Source organism: Orcinus orca, chromosome 12, assembly GCF_937001465.1.
Source record: "Orcinus orca chromosome 12, mOrcOrc1.1, whole genome shotgun sequence".
Taxonomy (NCBI): Eukaryota; Metazoa; Chordata; class Mammalia; order Artiodactyla; family Delphinidae; genus Orcinus; species Orcinus orca.
This window is the reverse complement of record NC_064570.1, coordinates 52,904,136-52,928,752: the sequence shown is the minus strand read 5'-3', so window position 1 is coordinate 52,928,752 and position 24,617 is coordinate 52,904,136. Positions and strand designations below refer to the sequence as shown.

The 24,617-nt window shown below is 40.8% G+C and overlaps 1 protein-coding gene across 1 annotated transcript in view; it reads right to left on the bottom strand.

Moving 5' to 3' along the window:
* Window positions 1-24,617, bottom strand: part of PREP (prolyl endopeptidase) — a 136,553-nt gene that overhangs the window by 85,791 nt on the left and 26,145 nt on the right. The window contains exons 4-6 of the mRNA XM_004264771.4: window positions 23,363-23,493; window positions 20,664-20,873; window positions 16,574-16,695 (exon numbers count right to left, since the gene is read on the bottom strand). Coding sequence (XP_004264819.1) covers window positions 16,574-16,695; window positions 20,664-20,873; window positions 23,363-23,493 — 463 coding nt within the window. The remainder of the gene's footprint in view (window positions 1-16,573; window positions 16,696-20,663; window positions 20,874-23,362; window positions 23,494-24,617) is intronic.

Below are 24,617 nucleotides of genomic sequence, written 5' to 3'. Positions count from 1 at the left end.
TGCTGTAAAATATTCCAATCTAGGAATACATCACAACTAATTGATCCATTTTCCTACCACATAATTAGATTATTTCCATTTTCTTCCTTTGTGATTTTTGTCCTTATTATAAGCAATACTTTAAAAAATTTCTGAACATGTTTATCGTGGCCTCATATACATGTTTCCTGGGGTACATAACTACAAGTAAAACTGCTCAGTGGTACGATATGCACATACTCAACTTTACTAGATGTTGCCAAATTATTTTCCTAACTGGTTGTATTGACTTACACTCACATATCTGTCCTGTTTTCCACATCCTACTCTGAAGGTGAATTTTATGTGTCATCTTGGCTAGGCCACAGGACCTATATATTTGGTTTATTCTAGATGTTTCTGTGAAGATGTTTTTTTTTGGACGAGGTTAACGTTTAAATTGGTGGACTTTGAGTAAAGCTGACTACTCTTCATAATGTGGGTCAATCTCAACCAATCAGTTGAAGGCCTTCATAGAAAATGACGGACCTCCCCTGGCCAGAAGGAATTCTGCCAGCAGATGGCCCTTGGACTCAAGCTGAAACTCCTCCCTGGGTTTCCAGCCTGTCAGCCTACCCTGTAGATTTTGGAAGTGTCAAGCCCCTACAATCATGTTAGCCAATTCCTTTAAACAAGTTTCTCTCTCTATATATATATTATATATACATATATTCCATTGGTTCTGTTTCTCTGGAGAACCCTGACGAATGCACTTACCAACAACTGCTATTCCTTCATTTATTCATTCAATAAATAGCTGCTAAGCAGCTAATATGTGCAAGACATTTTCTTAGATGCTAAAGATAAATCAGTGAATAAATCACGGGGGAAAAGTTACACCCTAGTGGAGGAGACATGTCCATAAATATGGAGTAACGTAGTCTATTATAAAATGCTAAATGCCGTACAGAACATGAACAGGTCTGGGTAAGGGAGGCAGGATGTGTGGGGAGGGACTGCAGTTTTAAATATGGCAGTCAAGGAAGGCTTCATAAGAAGGTGTCTTGCCAACTGATGGGAACATGCTGTATAGCACAGGGAACTCTACCTAAATGGGAGGGAAGTCCAAAAGGGAGGGGATATCTGTATGTGTATGGCTGATACATTTTGCTGCGCAGCAGAGGCCAATACAACATTGTAAAGCAACCATACTCCAACAAAAACTTAAAAAAAAAAAAGGTGTCTTTCCACTGTCTTCTGACTTGCATTGTTTCAGATGAGAAGTCATTCATGTTTTTCTCCCTATGTACAATGTAATGTGTTTTCCTGCCTGGCTGCTTTTAAATTTTTCTTATTATCTTTGGTCTTCTATGAATTGATTACAATGGGCTTTGCTGTAGTAGCCTCTTTCAGATTTGTTGAGCTTCTTGAATCTGTAGGTTTGTCTGTTTTACCGAATTCATAACATTTTTGGCTGTTTTTCTCCTCGTATGATTTGTGTGTCCCCTCACCCCTACCCTAGGACTTCAAATACATAATGTTAGATCACTTAGTATTGTTCTACAGTTCGGTGAGACTGTGTTCATTTTTGTTTCAGTTTTTTTCTGTGGCTTAGTTTCAACTTGCTGTCTTCAAATTCAGGTCTTTTCTTTTATAGTACCTAAACTGCTATTAAACACATGCAGAGAATTTTTCGATTCAGATAGTTTATTTTTCACCTCCAGAAGAATATTTGGTTATTTTTATGTTTCCTATTTCTTTGTTCATTTATAATTCATTAACATTTCCTAAAATCCTTTAAAAATTATTTGTATAATTGCTTTCAAAAAGTCTATGTCTGCTAATTGTACTACCTGTAATTTCTAGATCTGTTTTATTGACTAGTTTTTCTCCTGGTTATAAGTCACATTTTCCTGCTTCTTTACATATTGAGGACTTTTTTTCATTGGATTTTGAACATTTTTAATGCTATTTGGGTTTGCTATTTTTTTTTTTTTTGGTCTTTCTTTAAAATGTCTTGAGGCAGTTAATTTGGTGGTTCAGCATGGTCCATCTAAGATTTATTTTCAAACTTTGCTGGGGAAGGTCTACGGCGCTCCTGCAAAGGCATGGGTGGCCCTTCTGGGGTCTCTGCTGAATACCCTGGGTGTTCACAAGGCCTTTCTACTTTAACGGTTAGACTGTGAAGGTCTCCCAGACTTGTTAAACCTCTGGTAGTTAACAGCTTGCAAGTCGCTGGTGGTTGTTCTCAGCTTGAATCATGGAGCCTCATCCTATGCATGCGCCGCTCAATAGTCAGCCTAAGATGCAGGGGAATGCCAAGAAGATTTCTGGGACCCTTAGGGGGTGGTTCCCCCTTCGGGCACTGTGCCTGCAAATTCCAGCGGCTTCAGTCTTCCTGAATTCCAATCTCTGGAGCCTTAGTTCAGCGAGACTGTAATATTCTGGGGGCTCCTCCTTCTTGTCCCAGAGTTCAGAAAATTCCTCCAGAAAGCTGGGGCAATCATATGACCTCTCTTTCACGCATCACAGTCGTATGACATCTGCAGACCAATATCTGCAAACGGACGCTCTGTCTCCTTTGGATAGTTTTCTAGCTGTTTACGGCAGGAGGGTTAGTCCAGTATCGGTTACACATCATGGCCAGAAGCAAAAACTTGTCGTTATACTTTTATTTGTTTAACTCATTTAAAATTCTTTATTGGATAATTACAATTTTAGGGTAGAGTATTATGTGTGTTTAAAATACAGAGATGTAAGAATTAAGAATGTAATATAAAACTAATTAAAATATAATATTTATGATTAATAAAAAACGTAACAACGATATAGTTTCTTTTGTCATATTACATAGTAGGCTATTCTTAGGGTTTTACTTACTAGCAGCATCGAGTTTTTAGGCTTGGAGGAATTAGATTTCAGCTCTTCAGAAATGCCCATCCACTTTCTATCAGCAGATTTGTTTTGGTAAACCAGCTGTCTGTCAGTCGGGCTCTCTGCATTTGTAAATTCGTCACAATAGCTGTGTGTGTCTACAACATCCAGTATGTTTAAGAACTTGGCAGCACACTGGATGTGAAACATCTCTTTCTCAGAACAATTATTTTAAAGCACAGAGGTAATTTGTATTTGTGAAATAGAAGTGGGATTCCAACTAAGTACAGTTTTATAAAAGATTCTATAAAAGTCCCGTTTAATTTGGTTGTTCTTTTTTTTTTTTTTTTTTTTGCGGTACGCGGGCCTCCCACTGTTGTGGCCTCTCCCGCTGCGGAGCACAGGCTCCAGACGCGCAGGCTCAGCGGCCATGGCTCACGGGCCTAGCCGCTCCGCGGCATGTGGGATCTTCCCGGACCGGGGCACGAACCCGTGTGCCCTGCATCGGCAGGTGGACTCTCAACCATTGCGCCACCAGGGAAGCCCTGGCTGTTCTTTCTTGGTGACATTTTTTCTGAGTTCTGAGGTTGTCTCCTTTCCAAAAAATGAATATTTTGCTGTATGAGTTCTGGTCACAAACTACACATGACACTGAACTACTCAGGTGCACTCTCTTCATCTCTTTCCAGGCTTCTTCTAGTCTTTTCAAAGAGTGTCAAATGGTTTTGGAGAAACTGCATATACGTTTATGATTTCCATGTATTATTTTCTCCATTCTCATCCTCAATGTATTTCCGAAAATTACCTATCATTACATTTTAAGTGGGTTTCTTAAAAATGAACATCTGGCTTGACAGAGTTTAAAAATTCAGTCTAAGAATCCATATTTCGTCTTTATTAATTCTTACTGCTTCCACATCTTAATTTTGAACATTCTAGTCACCTTGCTTTTCCCTTCTCCTTTTCTCTTTACACTGTATTAATATAAATTTCTTTATAAACTTTTTCCCTTCATTGACTGCACTGGGAGTTATATACTCTATTTCTAGTCTTTTATACATTTTCCTTAAGCTTTTCATATGCATAGCTAATAAACCAGTGTCTAGAAATTCAGTTCCACCTCATTTTTAAACCATCCTATGCTAAGAATATCATTAGCAAACTCACAATTATAACTTTATTAAATGTAATGGAAAGCAGCCTCATTAATAATACTTCATACTTTTGTTCTTTTGTCCTTTAAATAAAGACAGACTCTTTACAGCTTAGTGCTTAGAGTCATGCTACATCAATCATAAATGATGGCTAATTCAGTTGCAGTGATTCAGCCAACAGAATGATAGGGCAGTAAAACACTGCAAGAACCACACCAAACCTTCGATGACAGCTGTCTCAAGCACATCTAATGAGTTTTTCTCAGTATTTCTGCCTGCACCAAATGGTTGCAGCAGTTTATATTTAATCTAAGGCAGTAAGTCCCAAGGGACTTGCTGTTGGGATGCCAATTAAGTCAGTCTTTTTCTCTATAACTCTCTTCATCACAACCCAGAGATATTCCATAGCCACTGGACAAATCTGCTGAACTGCAAACAACTCTGAACTTCAAATGCTCAAGGTCTCAAATTCCAAAATCATTTATAAGTCACCGTTGCCCTAAAATATATAGTTGAGAAATATACCTTTGTCCACTAAAATTTAATCAGTAACAATGTATATTCAACCACGGCCTCACATTCAGACTATTTCAAGACAATTTAAGAAATGAATTTTGGGAATCACTGGGAGGGGAAAACGAAAATAATGTTGATGATGAGGAGACTTAAATCTCAACAGAAGAAAGTGACTTTCCTGAAATCCAGATAAAAGGAAGATAGAAAAGCAGGAGAGCCAAGGGTCCCTTCAGGCCTCATGAACAGTATAAATTCCAGTTCACAAAACACTGTTTTTCTTTAAACAATAAGACATAGGCTAGAAAAACCGTGTTCTCTAGAAGCAATTAATCTCATTCAAAAGCACTGACTTTTCACAACAGGGTTGCAATAATGCTAGACTGACCAATTATGAAATTTGTAATTCTTAAATCACAGCTTCCTTTTACTTTATGTCTATATTAAATCTTCCTTAAGTCAAAATGATTTTATTTCATGAAATCTCCCTTTTATGTAAATAAATATTAATTAACAAAAACAAAATTCTAAGAACTACTGTAAATAAAATATTGACATTTGCTGATTTAAGTCCATTGATTGCATTTCAAACAATACCAACAGGATGAAAGTTAAAACTCTTTACCATTCTTCCTACTGACAATTTTTTAAAAAAGTATTTCCCTTTAGACACAAATTACTTTGACAATCTAATTGTGTGAAGTCATTTGCTGAATTACATTTAGAGTACTGCTTAAATATCTTTAGAAACTGTTAATTAAGGGAGACAGGAATAACATCTGCATTGATAAAAGTATCTGCAAAGAGAAAAAATTCCAATGTACAAAGAATGTGGTATTCACAGATAGGCTACATAACATTTGGAAATCTGCTGGTACTTAGCTATTCATTATCCATAACCAGATAAAAAAACAAAGCCAAAAGTCATCCTCCCTTGCTCCTGGGGTAGATGAAGTTGGAGATAAAACTGTCACAAAAGATGGCTGGTTTTAAACAGGAGAATCTGCCGCCAGCCAGCTTTCCATCTCCTTTACCAGAGACACAATTTAACATGTGCCACCAAACACAGCCGTCCACTATCTGGGGGAGTCAGAGCTGAGGCTGTGTATTCGACCAACATTTACTGAGAATCTGCTGCAGCTGAACCAGGTTCCGGAACACACAGATCAACAGGACAGGGCATTCAAGACCTTATGCTGAGGTGGGAGAGTTAGACACTCAGACACACACACGAAGTTATACTGTAAACATTCATAGTGAGAAATACAAAGAATTGACGCGAGTGCCAGAGAGGAGCATCTAACAGGGAAGCGAGTTGGGAGGAAGAGTGAGATCTGAGAAGGCTCTTCCCTGGCGGTTCAGAGGTTCACACTCCGTGCTTCCGCTGCAGGGGGCGTGGGTTGGATCCCTGGTTGGGGGACTAGGATCCTGCATGCTGTCCTGCACAGCCAAAATAAATAACTAAATTTAAAAAATTCATTTGAGAAGGCTCTTGGGAATGGATGGTCCCTAACTGATTTTTAAAAGGGAAGCAGAATTCCTCTAAAAGTGATTGCTTGACTCTTTCCATTCTCATAGCTGCTATGCTGGCTTAGGTATCTGGTTCAGAGGGCTATGTCTAACACACACTCAAGCTACACAGACTCTCATTCTCAAGTATACATCTCACCGACAAGACAGCGCGAGTAGCGGACACTGGGGTCTGCTGAAGCGCGCGCTCCCCCAGCTGCCGGGCACCGGGAGCAGGCAGCTCTCAGCTGAGCACCTTGGGGCCTTGTCCTCCCCGGTAAAGAGAGCCACCCCTCCCAAGGTCACACATTCTTTTTGGTTCATCCCACGTGCAATGACTGATTAATGCATAAAGGTATAAAGGCCCAGGCTCCTCACCCCTAGTTAGGAAAAGGTTGAAGGGCTAACCCAGCTCAAGAGCTCCCTGGAGGACCGGCTGAGGCCCTTGTCATGATTTCATTCAACTTGTCCCCCTTCTGCCTTCTCTCCCCAGCACAGGCGAAGGTTTTGAAAGCGCCCCCGTTGAACTTCTGGAGGCTGCTCCCCAGGGAACCTGACCTGTGACGGCATGCAAGGCATCATGTCACCTGGTTTCTCATCCTAGCATATTTTACGCTAACTGAAGGAAACCTTTTTAAGTGGTGGTTTCTAGTTTTGAAGAGGGGCACCCAAAAACTGCTGCCATGTGCATTTACAGTTATCAAAAGGTAGGGCATAAGGTATGGGGTTATCAGACTTCATACTTTCATTAAAGAAGCCACATTAGTTGACTGAGAAATTTTACCTGTGCGTATTGTGGTATTAAGCCTCCCTGGGACAGTAATATTTACCAGGGAAACCTTTGACAGACATCATGCAAACTATTCGACTTCGACAGTGTATATATTTTATACTTTATTCTGTTAAGATTCACATGTGCTGTTCCAACACACACATGACTCAGCACGTTCAGGAATATAACCCTCACAAACCCAGAAACCATCAAACACGAAATTTAGAGATAAGAAGCAACCAGAGCAGCTGGGGAATCTACTCCCAAATAATATGTTTTTATGAAATTTCTTCTGTTAATGCCTCATGTAGGTGTGACCGTGAACCATTCAGACCAGAGTCTGGGTCCAGCTGCACCGTGTTCACAAGAGGTCACTGGCTCCACCATCAGCTCATTGGAGGCTTTTTAAAAAAATATGAATGGACAAATAAGTGTGAAATAGAACATATGTTCTATGTTGACAGAACATAAATAATAAATATGTTGATAACAGTAATTTCTCTAGAGAATGGGATCTTTGTATGTTATTCTATTTATTATTTTTTTAATTTAATTTATTTATTTATTATTATGATTATTATTTTTTGGCTGCGTTGGGTCTTTGTTGCTGCACTCGGGCTTTCTCTAGTTGCGGTGAGCAGGGGCTACTCTTCATTGCAGTGTGCAGGCTTCTCATTGCGGTGGCTTCTCTTGTGGAGCACAGGCTCTAGGCTCACGGGCTTCAGGAGTTGTGGCACATGGGCTCAGTAGTTGTGGCTCACAGGCTCTAGAGCGCAGGCTCAGTAGTTGTGGCGCACAGGCTTAGTTGCCCTGCGGCATGTGGGATCTTCCCGGACCAGGGCTTGAACCCATGTCCCCTGCGTTGGCAGGTGGATTCTTAACCACTGCGCCACCAGGGAAGTCCCTTGTATGTTATTTTAAACAATAAATGTATTTATTATTACTAGCATAAAAATTTTAAAGTAGATGAATCTGGCTATTTTTAGTCTCAACACTACGTAGTAAAAACAGCTGGGCTTTCCAGCTGACCTGAATAAGCTAGCTTTTCTTCATGCATCTCATATTGAGAAAATTAACAGAAGATCACTTTATTAAAGTTTTAAATTCTCAACCATTTAACTATCTAAAAAGTTGACTTTCAAAACGTTGCGACCCATAACTAATATTTACATATACATAGAATACGTGGACTTTTATCAAACTTATCCTTTTCAAAAGAAAAGCTCATAAGCTGTTTTATGCTAGAGCTACTAGACTCCATGGTTACATGGTCTTGTGTTAACTACCAAAGCTTCACGAACATGAAATTTCTTTAATATATATAATTTTTTCCACTTAGAATCCAACAAGAAGAGGGTGGATAAAGTCTCTTCGTAATTTGAAAGTACATGCACTTCTTCAAATCGAGGAAACTACTTTCTTTTATATATTATGACAAAATAATTCATTGTGTGTATAAAATAGTATACTAAAAAGCAGTGAGACTTCAAGTTGCCTGGGAAATTAACAAAAGGTGTGCAAATGGATTTTAATAGCTTTGAGAGTTAATCATTTTCCTCTCAGAGCAGGAAACTCTTACCAGTTTTATCTCACAGACTCTTGTGGATTCCTTTCATAATAGTTGTGAATCATGACAACATCTCTTCACTAAGTATGTTTCCAAAACATAATCTAGGAAAACTTTTAAATGTCAAACTAATCACCTACAGTGATGGCTTTTCACTTATGGGGCTCATTATGGATTTGTAATAAAAACAGGAGACAGTGTCAGCAGCAGAAGCACGGGATAGTCTAAGCAATGCGACGTGCACTGACATAAACGTTTCTAATAGGCAGTCCTTAAACCAGCTTTCCCAATACTGTGTGCTACTACAGCAATGTGAGAGAAAGGACATCAACCCCAGTACTCTATGATGTGTTGCTTGGTATGCCAGAAACAGATATACCAGAAAATTCTAGGAAAAGAAAACCCATTCAAAGTAAAAGTAGTAACGGAGGTCTCGACATGCTATAGCCACTCTTGTTTCTCATGTACCTCATTGTTTCTCTGGCACATAAGCTCGGTTGTTTCAGAATCGACTGTTTGTTTTCTTTTTTCCCCCACTGAGCAGTTAAGAGGGGTAGCTGAGAAAAGTGACTGACCAGCAAATCCAACTTCTACCACAAAACCAACCCTCTCCTATCAGGAGCTGTTTTATGAATTCAGAGCAGCGCTACCCGCAGCCTTGCTCACATCCAGGTCTTTAGTTCGGCTTCCTGACTCTCTGCCTTCCCCACCAGGCTCTGAGATGTCCCTGCGTGCCCATCAGCCTGATGGAGATCCTCACTTCATGCAGTGCTGGTGAAAGAGAGGACGTGGGCCGTGAGCCTCGGACACACACAGCCCAGGGAGGAGTCCCCCTGGGACTGATAGAAGGACTGCCACTCCTGTGATGAACAGAAGGAATCAGCCTCCAGGAGCCAGTGAAAGTGCAGGACCCCCTGGGACAGCACGGTGAAGGGTCACCAATCAGAACACATGCTGGCAGCCTCAGGTTCAAGTACCGAAGTTAAGGTCAAGAAGACAACGGTGTCTTTAGAATGAAACACAAACTGAACGTGGTGGGAATTCTGTCAGGGGCCCCCAAGCCTCTATGTATGACTTTAAAATGTTTATATAGGGCTTCCCTGGTGGCGCAGCGGTTGAGAGTCCGCCTGCTGATGCAGGGGACCCGGATTCGTGCCCTGAGCCTGTGCTCAGCAACGGGAGAGGCCACAACAGTGAGAGGCCCGCATACTGCAAAAAAAAAAAAAAAAAAAAAAAATTTATATAAAATAGTTTACTACAGCCAAAACATCTTCCATCAGGGCCAGAGCCTGCCCATCTCTTCTCCTGAGTACCACCTGGCCCCGGCACAGTGGTGGACCCAAGGTAATAAGGGCTTCCAGGTACCTGGGGAGTAAACACATGAACTGTGCTGACCAGGAAGAGGGCTGCTGAACAGTACTGCTCAAGCAGAAACCATCCAACAAGAAAGGGGCAGGTGAGGCAGAGTTTCCTGAGGAACATCTGACTTTACTACGTATGCTCTGTAAGGCAACGCTGGGTGCACCAGCGTCTGTCTACAGGGTCTTTGTGTGTGTGAACCTCAGCAGGGGAAGGAGGAGTACAGATATTTACATTCTGAGTGCCCACCATGAGTCAAGCATTAGGTAACGTTAATATATATGCAGTATACATAAATGTGTACAAGTTCACATATATATATAATATACATAAATGTGTACACAAACACAGTTGACCCTAGAACAACGTGGGTCCACTTACACAGATTTTTTTCAGTAGGAAATGCTACAGGTCCAGAGTTGGTTGAACCTGTGGATGTGGAATAGTGGATACGGAGGAACTGCATATATAAAGGGATGGTAAGTTATAAGCACCCCTAAGCCCTGCATTGTTCAAGGGTCAGCTGTACATACATATTTTAATTACTAGGGAACACAGTGAACATATAAAGACGGTTTATGGGGATATGTGATACCTATTAAGATCAAGATTACCTTTGTACAATAAAATTAGGTTCTCAATGTAGGATTCAGCTAGATAATCACAAAGAGGCTGGGCCTTTTCTTCTTAATCCTTTCTCAAGGGACTTGATACATTTTCAGAATCTACATTCTAGAGCACCCTCTGCTGGGAAAAGTGCCTCAACATGCTTGCTTTGCGGGTTTTTTTTTTTCTCCAAATGCTCTACAAGTCACCCGTGTCCCCTGCATCGGCAGGCGGACTCTCAACCACTGCGCCAACCAGGGAAGCCCTACAAGTCACTTTAAAATAGACTTTTTTTGTCCAAAAGAACCTTCTAAAACATGATTATTTCTATCCTCCCACAATCCTGCCCTCCATCTGAAACGTCACAGTCTATCTTACATAATAAGTGACATCACTGTGCCTCCAAGCCAGATGCCAGGTATGTGTTTCATGTTACCCCCGGGGGCACAGCAGCTGGAGGTGCAGGAGGGACCAAGGGCAGGAGGCCCTGGGCTGGCAGGTGAGGAGGGCAGTGGTAAACACTGCCTGCACGTCCAGGATGGAGCGACCCGTGGACGTGGCTTCCCCTGGAACAAGAGGCACCAGGAAGGTAGCTGGACTCCAGTCATCTGGAAAGGAGCCTGCTGAGAAAGGATGGAAAAGGGGGTGCCAGAGAGGCATGAACCTCAGGGGAATCCTGCTAGGAGCAGAAGCTGTGAGCGGAAGGGAGGACGATGCAAAAGGTCAGCCAGAGAGTTTACTGTCCACACGAGGGAACGACAAAGTACACAGGTTCCCAGAATCGAGGGGATCTCACTGCAAAAGGATCACAAAGAGCTGGTACCTAGAAACCCCTCATGACCGCAAGCTGCCAGGAGACATATGGACAAACAGCTCCGGATGAGCAAAAACCCTGTTCTCCTTCTCCAACTCCTCCCCCTGCACGGCCACTGTAGAAACTAAAACACGATGAATGGCTGAGGGGAGGGAACAGGCAATCTTGTCACTGCTCAGAATGGCCACTCCCCTGCCCCCGCCCCATAAAACTTAAATTCTGACGTTTCAGTCTGACCATCCGTCGGTTGCCTCCTGCCCCTTTCTATTCCCTCCTTCCTGTTCCCATCCCCCAATTCTCAGGCAGCCACTGATCTGCTCCGTGCCATTACAGACTACTTGGCATTTTCTAGAGTGCTACATAAATGGAATCAAATACCGTGCACTCTTTCTCTTCTAGCTTCTTTCAGAGCATAATTACTCTGAGGCTCATCCCTCTTGTTCAGGGTATCAACAGTTCACTCCCACAGTGGTGCAGCCACTATGGCAAACAGTAGGAAAGTTCCTCAGAAAAACTAAAAACAGAATTGCCTTATGATCCAGCAATCACACTCCTGGCCATATAGTCAGACAAAACTAGAATTTGAAAAGATACATGCACCCCAGTGTTCATAGCAGCACTACTTACAATAGCCAAGACATGGAAGCAACCTAAATGTCTGACAGATGAATGGATAAAGATGTGGTGTATATATACAATGGAATATTATTCAACCATAACAAAGAATGAAATAATGCCTTTGCAGCTACACGGACGGACCTAGTGATTATCCTACTAAGTGAAGTCAAAAAGAGAAAGACAAATACCATATGATATCACTTATATGTGGAATCTAAAACATGACACAAATGAAATTTTCTACAAAACAAAAACAGATTATAGACCTAGAGAACAGACTTGTGGCTGCCAAGGGGAAGGGAGGGTAGGGGAGGAATGGATTGGGAGTTAGCATATGCAAACCATTATATATGTACATATAACTGAATCATTTTTGCTGTACACCAGAAAACTAACACAACACTGTAAATCAACTATACTTCAATAAAATAAACTTAAAAAAAAATAGTTCATTCCTTTTTATTGCTGACTAGTATTCCATCATAGGGATGTACCACAGTTTCTTCACTCATGCACTTGTTAATGGATACTTGGGGTGTGTCCAGTTTGGGGCTATCATGAACAAAGCCACTATGACTACTCATGTCCAAGTCTAGGGAACAAACATTACCTACCCCACCTGCTAGTCCCCCACGTGCTCACGAAACCTGGGGAGAGGGAAGAAGCAAGTAAGTTGGAGAGTTTTGAGCTGCAATGGACCTTTAGTAACAGTCCAAATACTCTAAAGTGTCCAGAAAGCTATGGGTTCTGCCGGGTGGATGCTGTCCTAGGCCACAGTGGGGAAACTAAAGCTGCTTCGTGATGGTAACTTGACGGGCGGCTCAAGGCAAGAAGGACCTGTCCATGTAGGAAGGCAGAGGAGGTATCTGTGAAGGAAGGAGAGGAGTCACGAGGAGATAGCATCTACGATATAAAGAGAAGTCCTCAGTGAACCTGAATTGCAGCAGCCAAAAGGGAGGAGGAGGGCAGCGCAACAAAGAAATTCAGAGACATCCACTCACTCAGCCACACCCACAAAGCCCAACCCTCCAGGGCCTATGAGATGCTGTGATAAATCCTCCATCCACAGACTGAAAAAGGCGCTGAAGGAAACTTAGGTAAACAGACTTGGAGAGATGATGTGACTTGCCCAAGGTCACACAGACAGGACTACAATTAAAATCTCCTGATTTGTGCTCCAGTACACCCCCATCACGATGGTGCTGGCCCTCCATTCAGAGACACTGTTGAGTGAGTGTATTCACGAAATACCAGATTCAAAATGACGATCCTAAAAGCCACCACTTGAAAAATAAAAGCAACAACTGCAGCACGTGCATTTGCTGTGCGGTTATGATCAGGACTACTGCTTTTCTCTAAGGTGTGGGTCACTAAATAAAGCCTGTCAGGAAACCGTCTGCTTCACTTCCAGTGAATGCCTGGAGCGCTCATTCGTACACCAGGCATGGGCGCTTCTGGTCCAGCCAGCTGACAGCCCACCAGCTTCTTGGACCCCATGGGCTTTATCACACTTCCTTGACAGGTACAAGAAACTCGTACATCACGACTTTTGGCATGACCTAGATTTTTCTGACTTGGAACTGAATCAATTTCAGGGCATACCTGAGGCTTCTGAAGGCTCAGAACTATAGCACCCGTGTTTAAGTGACAAAGTTGCTCTTCCACATAGCAAGAAGGTCCTCTCAACAGAACCTGCCCAACTAACCCTGGCCACTGGAAGGGTGATGTCTAACAAGACCCCCTAAGCAGCTGGAATACAGCTTAATGAAACCTATACCCAGTTTGTGTCTACTAAGCCTACTGGTTTGCTTATAGACTTCCTCTGCATAATTTGCTCATCAGGGCCCTGATCTAGTATAAAGTTCCTTAGGACTCACTGTACACATCCCATTAGCTTTTTTTTTTTTAACAACTTCATTTATTGCTTCTGTGCAATACAGATGCCATCTCTTCATTTACTGCCATTCTTTAAACGGTCATTCCTGCTGTTTTCGCACAACTTCTTACCTTTTGACAAGGGAGGCAGAGTGCTGGAGGTTAACAAGATACAGGCTGTGGGTCTAACATACCCAGCAGGCAGTTCCAGCCATGGACCTGCAAGTTAGTCACCCTCACAGGTACTTTACTTTGTCCATGCAATGGAATGATCACCGCCCTACCACGGTTATGGTAAAGATATTAGACAAGTCACACAGAGTGAATATCTACTGAGTGAATGGTAAAAGGATCATCCAAACTATTTAAATTTGCTTTTCTTTTCAGTTGCCTAGTAGCAGAATTGAATATACATATACATATATATATATATATATATATATTTTTTTTTTTTTTTTTTTTGCGGTACGCGGGCCTCTCACTGTTGGGGCCTCTTCCGTTGCAGAGCACAAGCTCAGCGGCCATGGCTCACAGGCCCAGCCACTCCGCGGCACGTGGGATCTTCCCGGACCAGGGCATGAACCGGTGTCCCCTGCATTGGCAGGCGGACTCTCAACCACTGCGCCACCAGGGAAGCCCAGAATATACATATATTTTAAATGCATATAAGGTATGTTTCCACTGTATTTAGAAAAACTGGCGGCTTATAGCAGCATTATTCACAATAATGCTGTGGAAACACCCCAAGTGTCCATTGACGGATGACTGGTTAAACAAAATGTATACGCACACAATGGAATATTATTCAATTTTTAAAAGGAAGGGAATTCTGACACATGGTACAACATGGAAATAAACCTTGAAGATGTCATGCTAAGTGAAACAGTCACAAAAGGACAAATACTATATAATGACATTTACATGAGGTACCTAGAACAGTCAAATACATAGAGACAGAAAGTAGAATGTGGTTACCAGGGACTGGGTGGAAGAGGGGATGCAGAGTTATCACTTAATGGGTTCAGAGCTTCAGTTTCTCAAGATGAAAAAAGTTCTGGAGACAGATGGGGGTGATGCTCGTACAATAATGTGAACGTACTTAATGCCACTGAACTCTACAAATGATTAAACTCATAAACTTTATGCTGACGATTAAAGGGATAAGTTTTATGTTAGCTATATTTTACCATGATTTTAAGAAGTAAAAAGAAAAAAATAAAACTAGCTGTTTCAAGCAAATGCTAATAAAGAGATGTGAGCAACTAGTTGCATGTGTACTCTACTGCGAAGCTTGTTTTCTTCTGGACTAATATGCTAAAGTACATCAGTTATTCCGGCACTCACTTTCAGTTGTATTTCATTTTATCGACCATGTAATTTTACCTTGATTAAAACAGGTCTGCTGTAATGTTTCCCCATCAACATCTCTCCCCCCAAAAAGATGAAAAGAAACACATGACCCAACATTACAAAATGTTTTTGGTAGCATATTTACCTCCCTAATTGCTTCACTCAGATGAAGGTAAAAATGTGTATTATTTTATAAATAAATACCTACTATCTGCAGAATGCAGAAGCCTTGGGTATGAGAAGTTGGACTAAGAAGAAAACTTAGTAGAAACAATCTACAAATAAAGTCAGAAAAGCCATTAAAAACAAATGTGAGAAAACTGACAACAGTAACTACACAAGAAACGCTTGTAGGGTGGGGAAGAAGTATGCAAAAAGGGCACAGTTGCAAACAGGCAATAATATGCAAGTCTTATAAATTCACTTTTAACATACTGCATTAAAGTCTGGCAAACCTCTTCTATTAAGGGCCAGAAAGTAAATATTTTCAGCTTTCAGGGCCTCCTTCTGTGGCAACTAGTCAAGTCTGCTCTGGCAACTTGAAAGCGGCCACAGACAAGTGAACAAATGGGCGTGGCTGTGCTCCAGCAAAACCCAATCTACAAAAGCAGGCAGCTGGCCAGACTTCGGCTGAGGGCAGTAGGCTGCCAACTGTGGTTCTAGAGAATCAAAATAAATAAAAGGACAATTTGGAATAAGGTATATTAACGCACGTGGACTAAAAAACCGTGGATTCATATTCTATCCCCCACTGAATCAGACCCACGCACAGAAGTTCAAATCTAAAATACCCCTTTCTTACCAAAGTTCTAATTGTATCCCCGAGAAGGGGTAAGAGGCTCAATGGGCTTCAAAGTTTCTAGTGGATTCCTCATTCCCACTAAAATGGGATGATAGCCCACCTATATGAAAACATTCAGAATGCTTTTCTTTCTTAAAAAAAAAAATATATATATATATACATCTTAGTACCCAGAAATGAGCTAACAAGAGTCCAATTCTTTCTCTAAGCACCTCTAAGTTATTTCACAGGCGATTCGCAAGATACAGAATAAAATCTGGGACAGTAACTACAAAGACATCACTTCAACAGAGGTCGGTTATTATCAAGACCCCTAAGGAATGTATGAACCACCTATGAGATGCATAAATATCCAAAGGGTACATATTTTAATGTAAAAACAAGAGAACAAGAGGCATGAAGAGCACAGTTGTGTAAAAAAGAAAAACACACACTCTCTCTCCCCCTACATTCTCACCTGTGTATACAAAGAAAAGTTTTGGAAGGAAACTCTCCTCACCTCTGAGAATCAGGATTCCAAGTTTTGAAATGTTCATGTTTTACTTTACGTTATTTTGTACTTTTACAATTTTACCATAAGCATGTATTACTTTTAGTATTAAGATTTTTATGTTGAGATGACAGTTAAAAGATTTTTCACCTTCATTATTAAGAGTCCATTTGAGTACTGGTATTTCTAACAAAAGAACATTCACTCAAAGGACTTCCACCATCTGTAAAGATCACCACATAAGAAGAATATTTATATACACAATCCAAGAGAGATGGTGTTTGTGGGTAAAATCTCACGGTAGAACGATACCTCAGCTCCACCCATCCACTTAGGCTCATCAGGAAACTCAGCACACAAAATATCTTCTGACTGATCAGTCCCCAAGACATGGTAGCAGAGCTTTTGGTGGAGATTGGTGGATGTTTCTGTGCCTAAAGGAATTAAAAACGTACACTGAAATGCAGCTGACAATTTTAAGAAAGTCTATTCCTCCCATACTGTACAATGCTAGAAATATTTAAAAATCTAAGTATCTGGTGCGGGACTGTAGGATACAAGGTTAATATACAAAAGTTAATCACTTTCCTATATACTAACAATGAACAAGTGGAATTTGAAGTTAAAAACACAGTACCATTTACGTTAGCAGCCCCCAAAATGAAATACTTAGGTATAAATCTAATAAAATATGTATAAGGTCTATAGGAGAACTACAAAACTGATGAAAGTAATCAAAGAATAACTAAATAAATGGAAAGATATACTCAATATATTATGGACAGAAATACTCAATATTGTCAGGATGACAGTTCTTTTCAACTTAGTCTACAGATGCAATGCAATCCCAATCAAAATCCCAGCAAGTTATTTTGTGGATATGGACAAACTGATCCTAAAGGTTATGTGGAGAAGCAAAAAACCCAGAAGAGCCAACACAATACTGAAGGAAGAAAACAAAGGTGGACAACTGATACTACCTGACTTCAAGATTTATTATAAATAATCAAGACAGTGTGGTATTAGCAAAATAGACAAATGGATCAAGGGAACAGAGTAGAGAGCCCAGAAACAGACCCACATAAATACAGTCAACTGATCTTTGATAAAGGAACAAAGGCAATACGATGTAGAAAAGACAGTCTTTTCAACAAACGGTTCTGGAACAACTGGGCAACCCCATGCAAAAAATGAATCAAGACACAGACCTTATACACTTCACAAAAATTAACCCAAAATGGATCACAGACCTAAAAATGTAAATGCAATTATAAAACTCCTAGAAGATAACACAGGAGAAAATCTAGATGACCTTGGATTTGGTGATGACTTTTTAGATACAACACCGAAAGCATAATCCATGAAAGAAATAACGGATAAGCCAAACTTCATTACAATTAAACCCTTCGGCTCCACGAAAAGACACTGTCAAGAGAATGAAAAGACAAGCAAATATTTGATAAAGGACTGTTATCCAAAATATACAAAGAACTTTTAAAACTCAACAATAAGAAAATGAAGAACCCAATTAAAAACATGGGCCAGAGACCTTAACAGATCTTAACCTCACCGAAGAAGAAATACGAATGGAAAATAAGCATGTGAAAAGATGCCCCTCAGCATATGTCATCAAGGAACTGCAGATTAAAACAATGAGATACCACTACACACTTACTAGAATGGCCGAAACCCAGAACACTCAAAACACCAAATGCTGGCCAAGATGTGGAACAACAGGAACTCTCACTCAGTGCTGGTGGGAATGCAAATGGTACAGCCACTTTGGAAGACAGTTTGGCAGGTTCTTACAAAACTAAACATACCGTTATGATATAGGAACTGTGCTCCTTGGTAGTATTTACCCAAGTGAGTTGAAAACTGACATCCACACAAAAACCTGTACAACGGATGTTAACAGCAGCTTTATTCATAATTGCCAAAACTTGGAAGCAACCAAGATGTCCTTCAGAGGTGAATGGATAAACAAACTATGGTACATCTAGGCAATGGAATATTATTTCATGCTGAAATAATGCTTTTTAGTGTTTTTATCAAGCCATAAAAACACATGGAAAAAACTTAAATGCACATCACTAAGTGAAAGAAGCCAATCTGAAAGGCTACATACTGTATGATTCCAACTACATGACATTCTGGAACAGGCAAAGCTATAGAGACAGTAAAAAAGGTCAGTGGTTGCCAGGGGCTGGCAGGGGAGGGAAGGATGTATAGGTGGAGCACAGGATTATTAAGGCAGTGAGAACACTCTATGATACTACAACGGTAGATATGTATCGTTATGTGTTTGCCCAAACCCATGGAACGTACACCACCACGAGTGAACTCTAATGTAAACTGTGGACTTGGGGTGATTATGATGTGTCCGTGCAGGCTCATCTACTGTACCCTCTGATGGGGATGCTGATAATGGGGGAGGCCATGCATGTGTGAGGGGCAGAGGGTATATGGGAAATCTTGGTACCTTATGCTCAGTTTTGCTGTGAACCTGAAACTGCTCTAAAAGATTAAATCTATTAAAAAAAAAAAAGAGAGTTAAGCATCAGTTGGGTATCACCCTGGAAATAACAACATATATTTGCTGATTTTGGAGGCTGATTTTCTTCAGGACAATGAAGAAAAAAAGGAAGATAATACCATAACATTAAAAAAAAAAAGCTTAACTTGGTGATTTTCCATGGGTTTTCCAGGAACACTGCTAACAGCACATAGCCAGAATTGCTTAGCCTCATTTGTAAGTCCTCCACCACACAACCTGAAAGGCTGTCGAGGTCTTCCGAACAAAAGGACAGCAAAATTACAGCTGGGAGAAGATGCTGGCTCTCTTAAATCAACCACCATTACTAATTATTACTATTTCTGCCAATGGAAATTAAGGCTAGATAATAATTTCCATGTTTTTCACAAGTTAACTTAATAACACTGTTCTCTAACAAGAAATGGCCAGTTATATACTTTTTTGGTCTCCTAGAACTTGGAAACAGCCAACACTTTCTAACTCAGCAGCACTCTTCATACAGGCAGCTAATTCAGTGTAGAGAGCACAGAGGTCTTTCTTTAGCCAACATCCTTGAATAAAAAGCCTACTCTTAGCTCCTCTTGTAGCTCATTGGTGAACTAAAAAAAAGGTACTACAGTAATCTAATCCAAGGCAGCAAAACTATTGATAAATGCAGCTGAAAGAGATGAAAAGTATTATAGCCTTATTCCCAATTCAACTTGGGGGAAAAGAGAAAAAAAGCCTATCTAAAGATGACAAAGATACAGCAATTCATGATAAGGGGACAGCATGTGCAGGAGAAAGCACTGGACTAGCCATGCTTCCTGCCAGCTCTAGGCCCTGCAACAAGTAACTGAGACTCTGCACCCCAGCTCCAAAACTCCAGCAAAGGGATGGTAGCCCACCTGTAAAGATCAACCAAGACAACATGAAAATGCTGTACACCACATGGAAATACGGAGTAGCGTAAAGAAGATGATGTCGACAGCTTGTACCAGCAAGGTACAAGCTACAGGGCCCTTCCTGCCTGGGAAGGAGAGGTGAAGGAAGAAAGAGGGACCACTTGCACACAATAGGATCTTCGTGCAACTGAAGCAGAGAACAAAGGTGTGTCCTGGTAGTTAATGAGGACAAAAGCGTCAAGACAAGTGTCACCGACAGGTGACCTGTAACTTCTGAGCAGAGAAAGAGATGTGATTCCTGCAAAATTTTATCATCACTCAACATCATTAAATAAGTTGGTTTTGTTAAAAAAAAAAAAAAATCCATCTTCTCCATGATCCCCTTGGGAGAAAGAATGCATATGTGAAGAACGGACGGCAATAAAAATGGCCCCAATTTTTCACAGTTCCCTGTATCTCTCTCCCAACCCCTTGAATAGCAGTTGGTCCTGTGACTTGCTTTGGCCCAAAGAATGCAGTGAAGTGATGTTCCAATAGCAAGCCCAGGCATCAAAGAGGTCGTGCCTTTCAGCTCTCCCCCTTGGAATCCTGCTGAGCTGCCATGTGAACAAGCCTGGACTGGCCGGCTACAGAATGAGAGACCACATGGAGCAGAAGTGACGCCCCAGACATGTGAAAACGTCACGCTAAGATCAGTCAACTGACCAGCAGCTCATCTCACATACATGACAGAATTCAGCTAAGCCCAGAAGAACTGCCTGGCCAACCTGAAGACTCACAGTGCAAATGAATGGTCGTTATTCTGAACCATAAAGTTTTGGCAGGAACTGTTACACAACTATGCTAACAGATACAACGTCCTTCCAGGAAACATGATTCTAGACCAAGCAACCTCTATGTGGGGTTTAGCTTCTTTCTTTAAGTCATGTGAAGTCACACTTCATTTCATGAAAAAGGTGCTTCATCCGAAGTCTCAACCTACCATCACTTTTCCCATCCTGTTGTGGGTATGCGTTGTAGAACATTCCCTTCCCATCGTGGGTCCAGGCCATACAGCTGAACTTGACTCTTTCGAGCACATCTGGAAGCTCTTTGGCACCATCGACTTTCATGAACTTGATCGTCACCCAATCTGAGCCACTGGCACTCAGACCATAGGCAAAATATTCACCATCTTCACTGAATGCATAGCCTAAGGGACACATGAGAAACTGTCAAATGGTGAACATGGGGACACCACTCCCAGTCTTGCCCGCTGCCCACTGTGCTGTCTGACAAAGCTCTCTGTCACACATGGAAGCAGAATGTGGCGATAGGAGGAGCAGGCAACTGGTTGTGAGGAATTCTGGGGGCTCACCCAGGTCTCCCAGGAATTTGCCTTATGACCTTGGACAAGTTTCTTAACCTTTCCAGGCCTTAGTTTCTTCATCTGTAAAATGAAGTAATAGATTATATGACCACTAAGATGCTTCCATTTAAAAATTTTCTATAATTCAATAAGCAGTTCACTTAAAAGCAGAGCTCATCTGGGTTTATACTTGGAAGGAGGGGGGAAAGGAGTAAGGACACTGCTTTTAGAGTAATGACTGAATGTAACAGAACTAAACTGGAGCCGTTACATAATTTTTGGAATGGACTCCAAACTACTTGAAATCCCTCTTTACAACCTCGTTTTCTGAGCATTGCTGGCACTCCAGGATTAATGTCCACACCATCTGACAACTAAAAGCCCAGGTAAATGAAGCCTGAGGGTTTGCAATGAAGACTCATGCAGTGCACATTCCAAAAGTGACCGTGAAAAGATAAGGAAAGCAACACCACTGATGGACTAATGCACTGTCCCCCATTCTTTGGGGCCATCACAGACAGAATGTTCTAACCACTGTGGAATGTTTCTTGACAAATATTTATATGTTTCTATTAGCTTTATGATTATAAGGAATGTGTAGTGTTTGGTACCAGATACTGACACCAGAGATTTCCTCTTATGATGTCTGTTAAACTTCACTGGGGGTTAAAAATTATCCTAAGAAACACAACTATTTTCACGGGTTTCCTACTATTTTACATGGAACTTCTACTAGTGAAAAATAAGGTTAAAATTTCATAAAACCTTCTTATTAATCACTTATAATTCCTATAAAGTATCCAGGCTCAAACGTATATAAACGCAGAAAAGAGTCAAGAATGTGATGAGGAGTAAATATTCATTTTATTCTACATAAATTACATATAATTTAAAAATTTTCAGGAAAAATGTAAATAAAACACTTGGACTTGAAATATATGTTTAAAAAATCATATACTATCAAAAGAATCTGAATGTCTACCTATACTGTGACTTCCCTATAATATCATTTTCAGAAAACTCAAAGACTGAGACCAAGTCCCATGTCTAATTTACCTTGTCATCCATCAGGGTCCATACATGACAAGCATTACATAAAAAATGTTACTGGAATGAATTATCAGAGTGAGAGGTGAGACCCTGTTATAATGAAGTCCTCTGGATGAGTTGCAAGATAGACCCTGGTTAAAATGAAATAAACTTCTATTTAGGGTATATTACTGCACAGAATCAGTATATTAAATTCACTCACAACTGATCTTCATTTCCAAGACCAAATTCATGGAAGAATACTGACAATAAGCTGGCTGGCATCTTATTTCCAATACCGATTACTCTCGATACTAATGAGATTAAAGATCATCGTGTACATACACAGCCTATTGGGGGAGAGGAGGAGGGAAGCGCTAAATGACTGAATGCCTTTATAAAAGGGTCTTCTCACACAGATCTGCTGGAACAGGCCTCTTTAATTCCCACCTAATCAGTTACAGGACTTCAGCGTTCCAACTGCTCAACTCTGTAGGGCTGAACCTACACTTGTGCTTTTTCTACAAAAGAGAAGATGCTACGGAGGAAATGCTGAGCCAACGTAACTAAAAACATCTAGAATACTAGCCAGAGATGATTCTCAGAGTGTACAATTTTTAAACCACAGAACCAGAGTGTAGACAACTTCCTTACCCTAGAAGTGGTGCTTATGGCACAAACCTGGGGTAACCTCATGGCCCGTAGAGGAGGTTATCTCGGGGGAAGTTATTTAGGAGACATACGGCAAGGGCATACATATTTTTGCATACAGCAAAACACACTTATTCAGCCTTTAAACTTGCATCCTCTGGGGACAAGGTACCAAGTTGTCTAATTTCTACAAGACTGTGTTTTATACTTTTAATTCTAACATACTAACAATTAACTAAATTTGAAAACATCACTTTTTCCCCTCAAGGAAGAAGATTTCATAAATATTCTTTCCTGTTTTATATTTATAGTTAAAACATTCTTTGTACAACTTAAATTTCTTACAGAAGAGAATTAATTTTTTTCCAAACGTAGACAGGTCTCAGAGAAGCTACAGAAAGTGATGATGATACTTCAAGATCCCAGAAGCCCTAGGAGCTAATTTAGGTCCAGTGCGAATTACTCTCTGGTCCTGCTTCAGGCCATCAGAAGGAGATGTGACTACCCATGTGTTCTGAATTTACCGTGCACAAATCAGCTTTCCTGACACTGCGTGTGCGTCTGTTCTACAATACGGTCCACACTCTGTCTGGTCTTTCAGAGCTGCGAGCGAGGGCCCCGGGACTCCGTGGGCCTGGCTGTGTAGCCCTCACCTCGGAGCGCCACCGTGCCGTCATCGGAGAGTATGTTGGGGTCAAGGAACACTCTGGCTTCACCCTCTAAGGAATCCTGTACATATAATACTCGTTGGTTCTGCAAACCTGTATTGTAAAAATAGAAATACCTGGGGGACAGAGATGGTCTTTATTCAGCTATGGAGTTCTATTTATGGAGAAAAACCAAATACATACAAACAAATAGAAAAAGGAAAACAACATACAAAGGTACAACTGCAAACAGGCCGTGCCACGGACATGGGGACTAGAGTGGAAGGTCCCACCATCTCCCTGTAGCTAGAGTTTGTTCCCTGAATTGCTTTAGGGATTCAAATAATATATTGTAATTCTACACATTAGCTAAATAAAGCCTGCTTTATTTCCTAAAGTGAAAACTGATATTCAAATAAAGCAGTAACTTTTTCTTTTCAACGGAGGAGACAGCAGATTTGCTAAGATGAAGTGCTGGTTCCCATCCCTAGCCAGGGTGCTAGGGTAGGGGGTGGGCAAACCTTTTCTGTAACGGGCAAGACTGCAAATTAATTAAGCTTTGTGCACCATACAGACTCTGATGCTACTACTCAATTCTGCAGTTGTTGTACAAAAGCAGCCGTGAATAACACGCCAACAATGCGCATGGCTGTGTGCCATTTAAACTTTATTTACAAAACGGGGGGTAGACAGGGCTTGGCATGCAGATCATACTTCGCTGATCCCTATGTATGTGAAGTCTAACAAACTCTAAAGTAAATTTGTGGTAGTGGTTCCAAAGAGAGTTAAAAAGCAAACAAGAGACTTATGTTTTAAGTGGGTGTCAGAGGGCAAGGAACAAGAGAGGTGAATTAATGGGTGCTGCATCTTGGCCCATTTCCATTCCTGGATGGAAGAAATGCATATAATAAGGTCTTTTCAAGTAGTATAAGCTAAGGAGAATTAATTTCAGAGGCAAACAAATTCCATTGCTGTCTATGAATCCTGCTATCTCACCAATTACTAGCCACGAGACAACAATCATTTCCTACAATCTAGATTTCGTCCTAGGACACATCTCTGCTAAATTTCTTGGTCCTTCTTTTAAGAAAGTGGTCAACAGACCAAAAAAATTATTCTCATATTCCAGCATAGAAATGAATTGATTTTATCATGAATTAAGTTTATAAACTGATAAGTTATTCCGAATTTGTACTGTAAAATTTAAGAACGTATTAGATCAGAAAAGTAAAAAGAAAATTAAATGAAAGCAACTTCACAT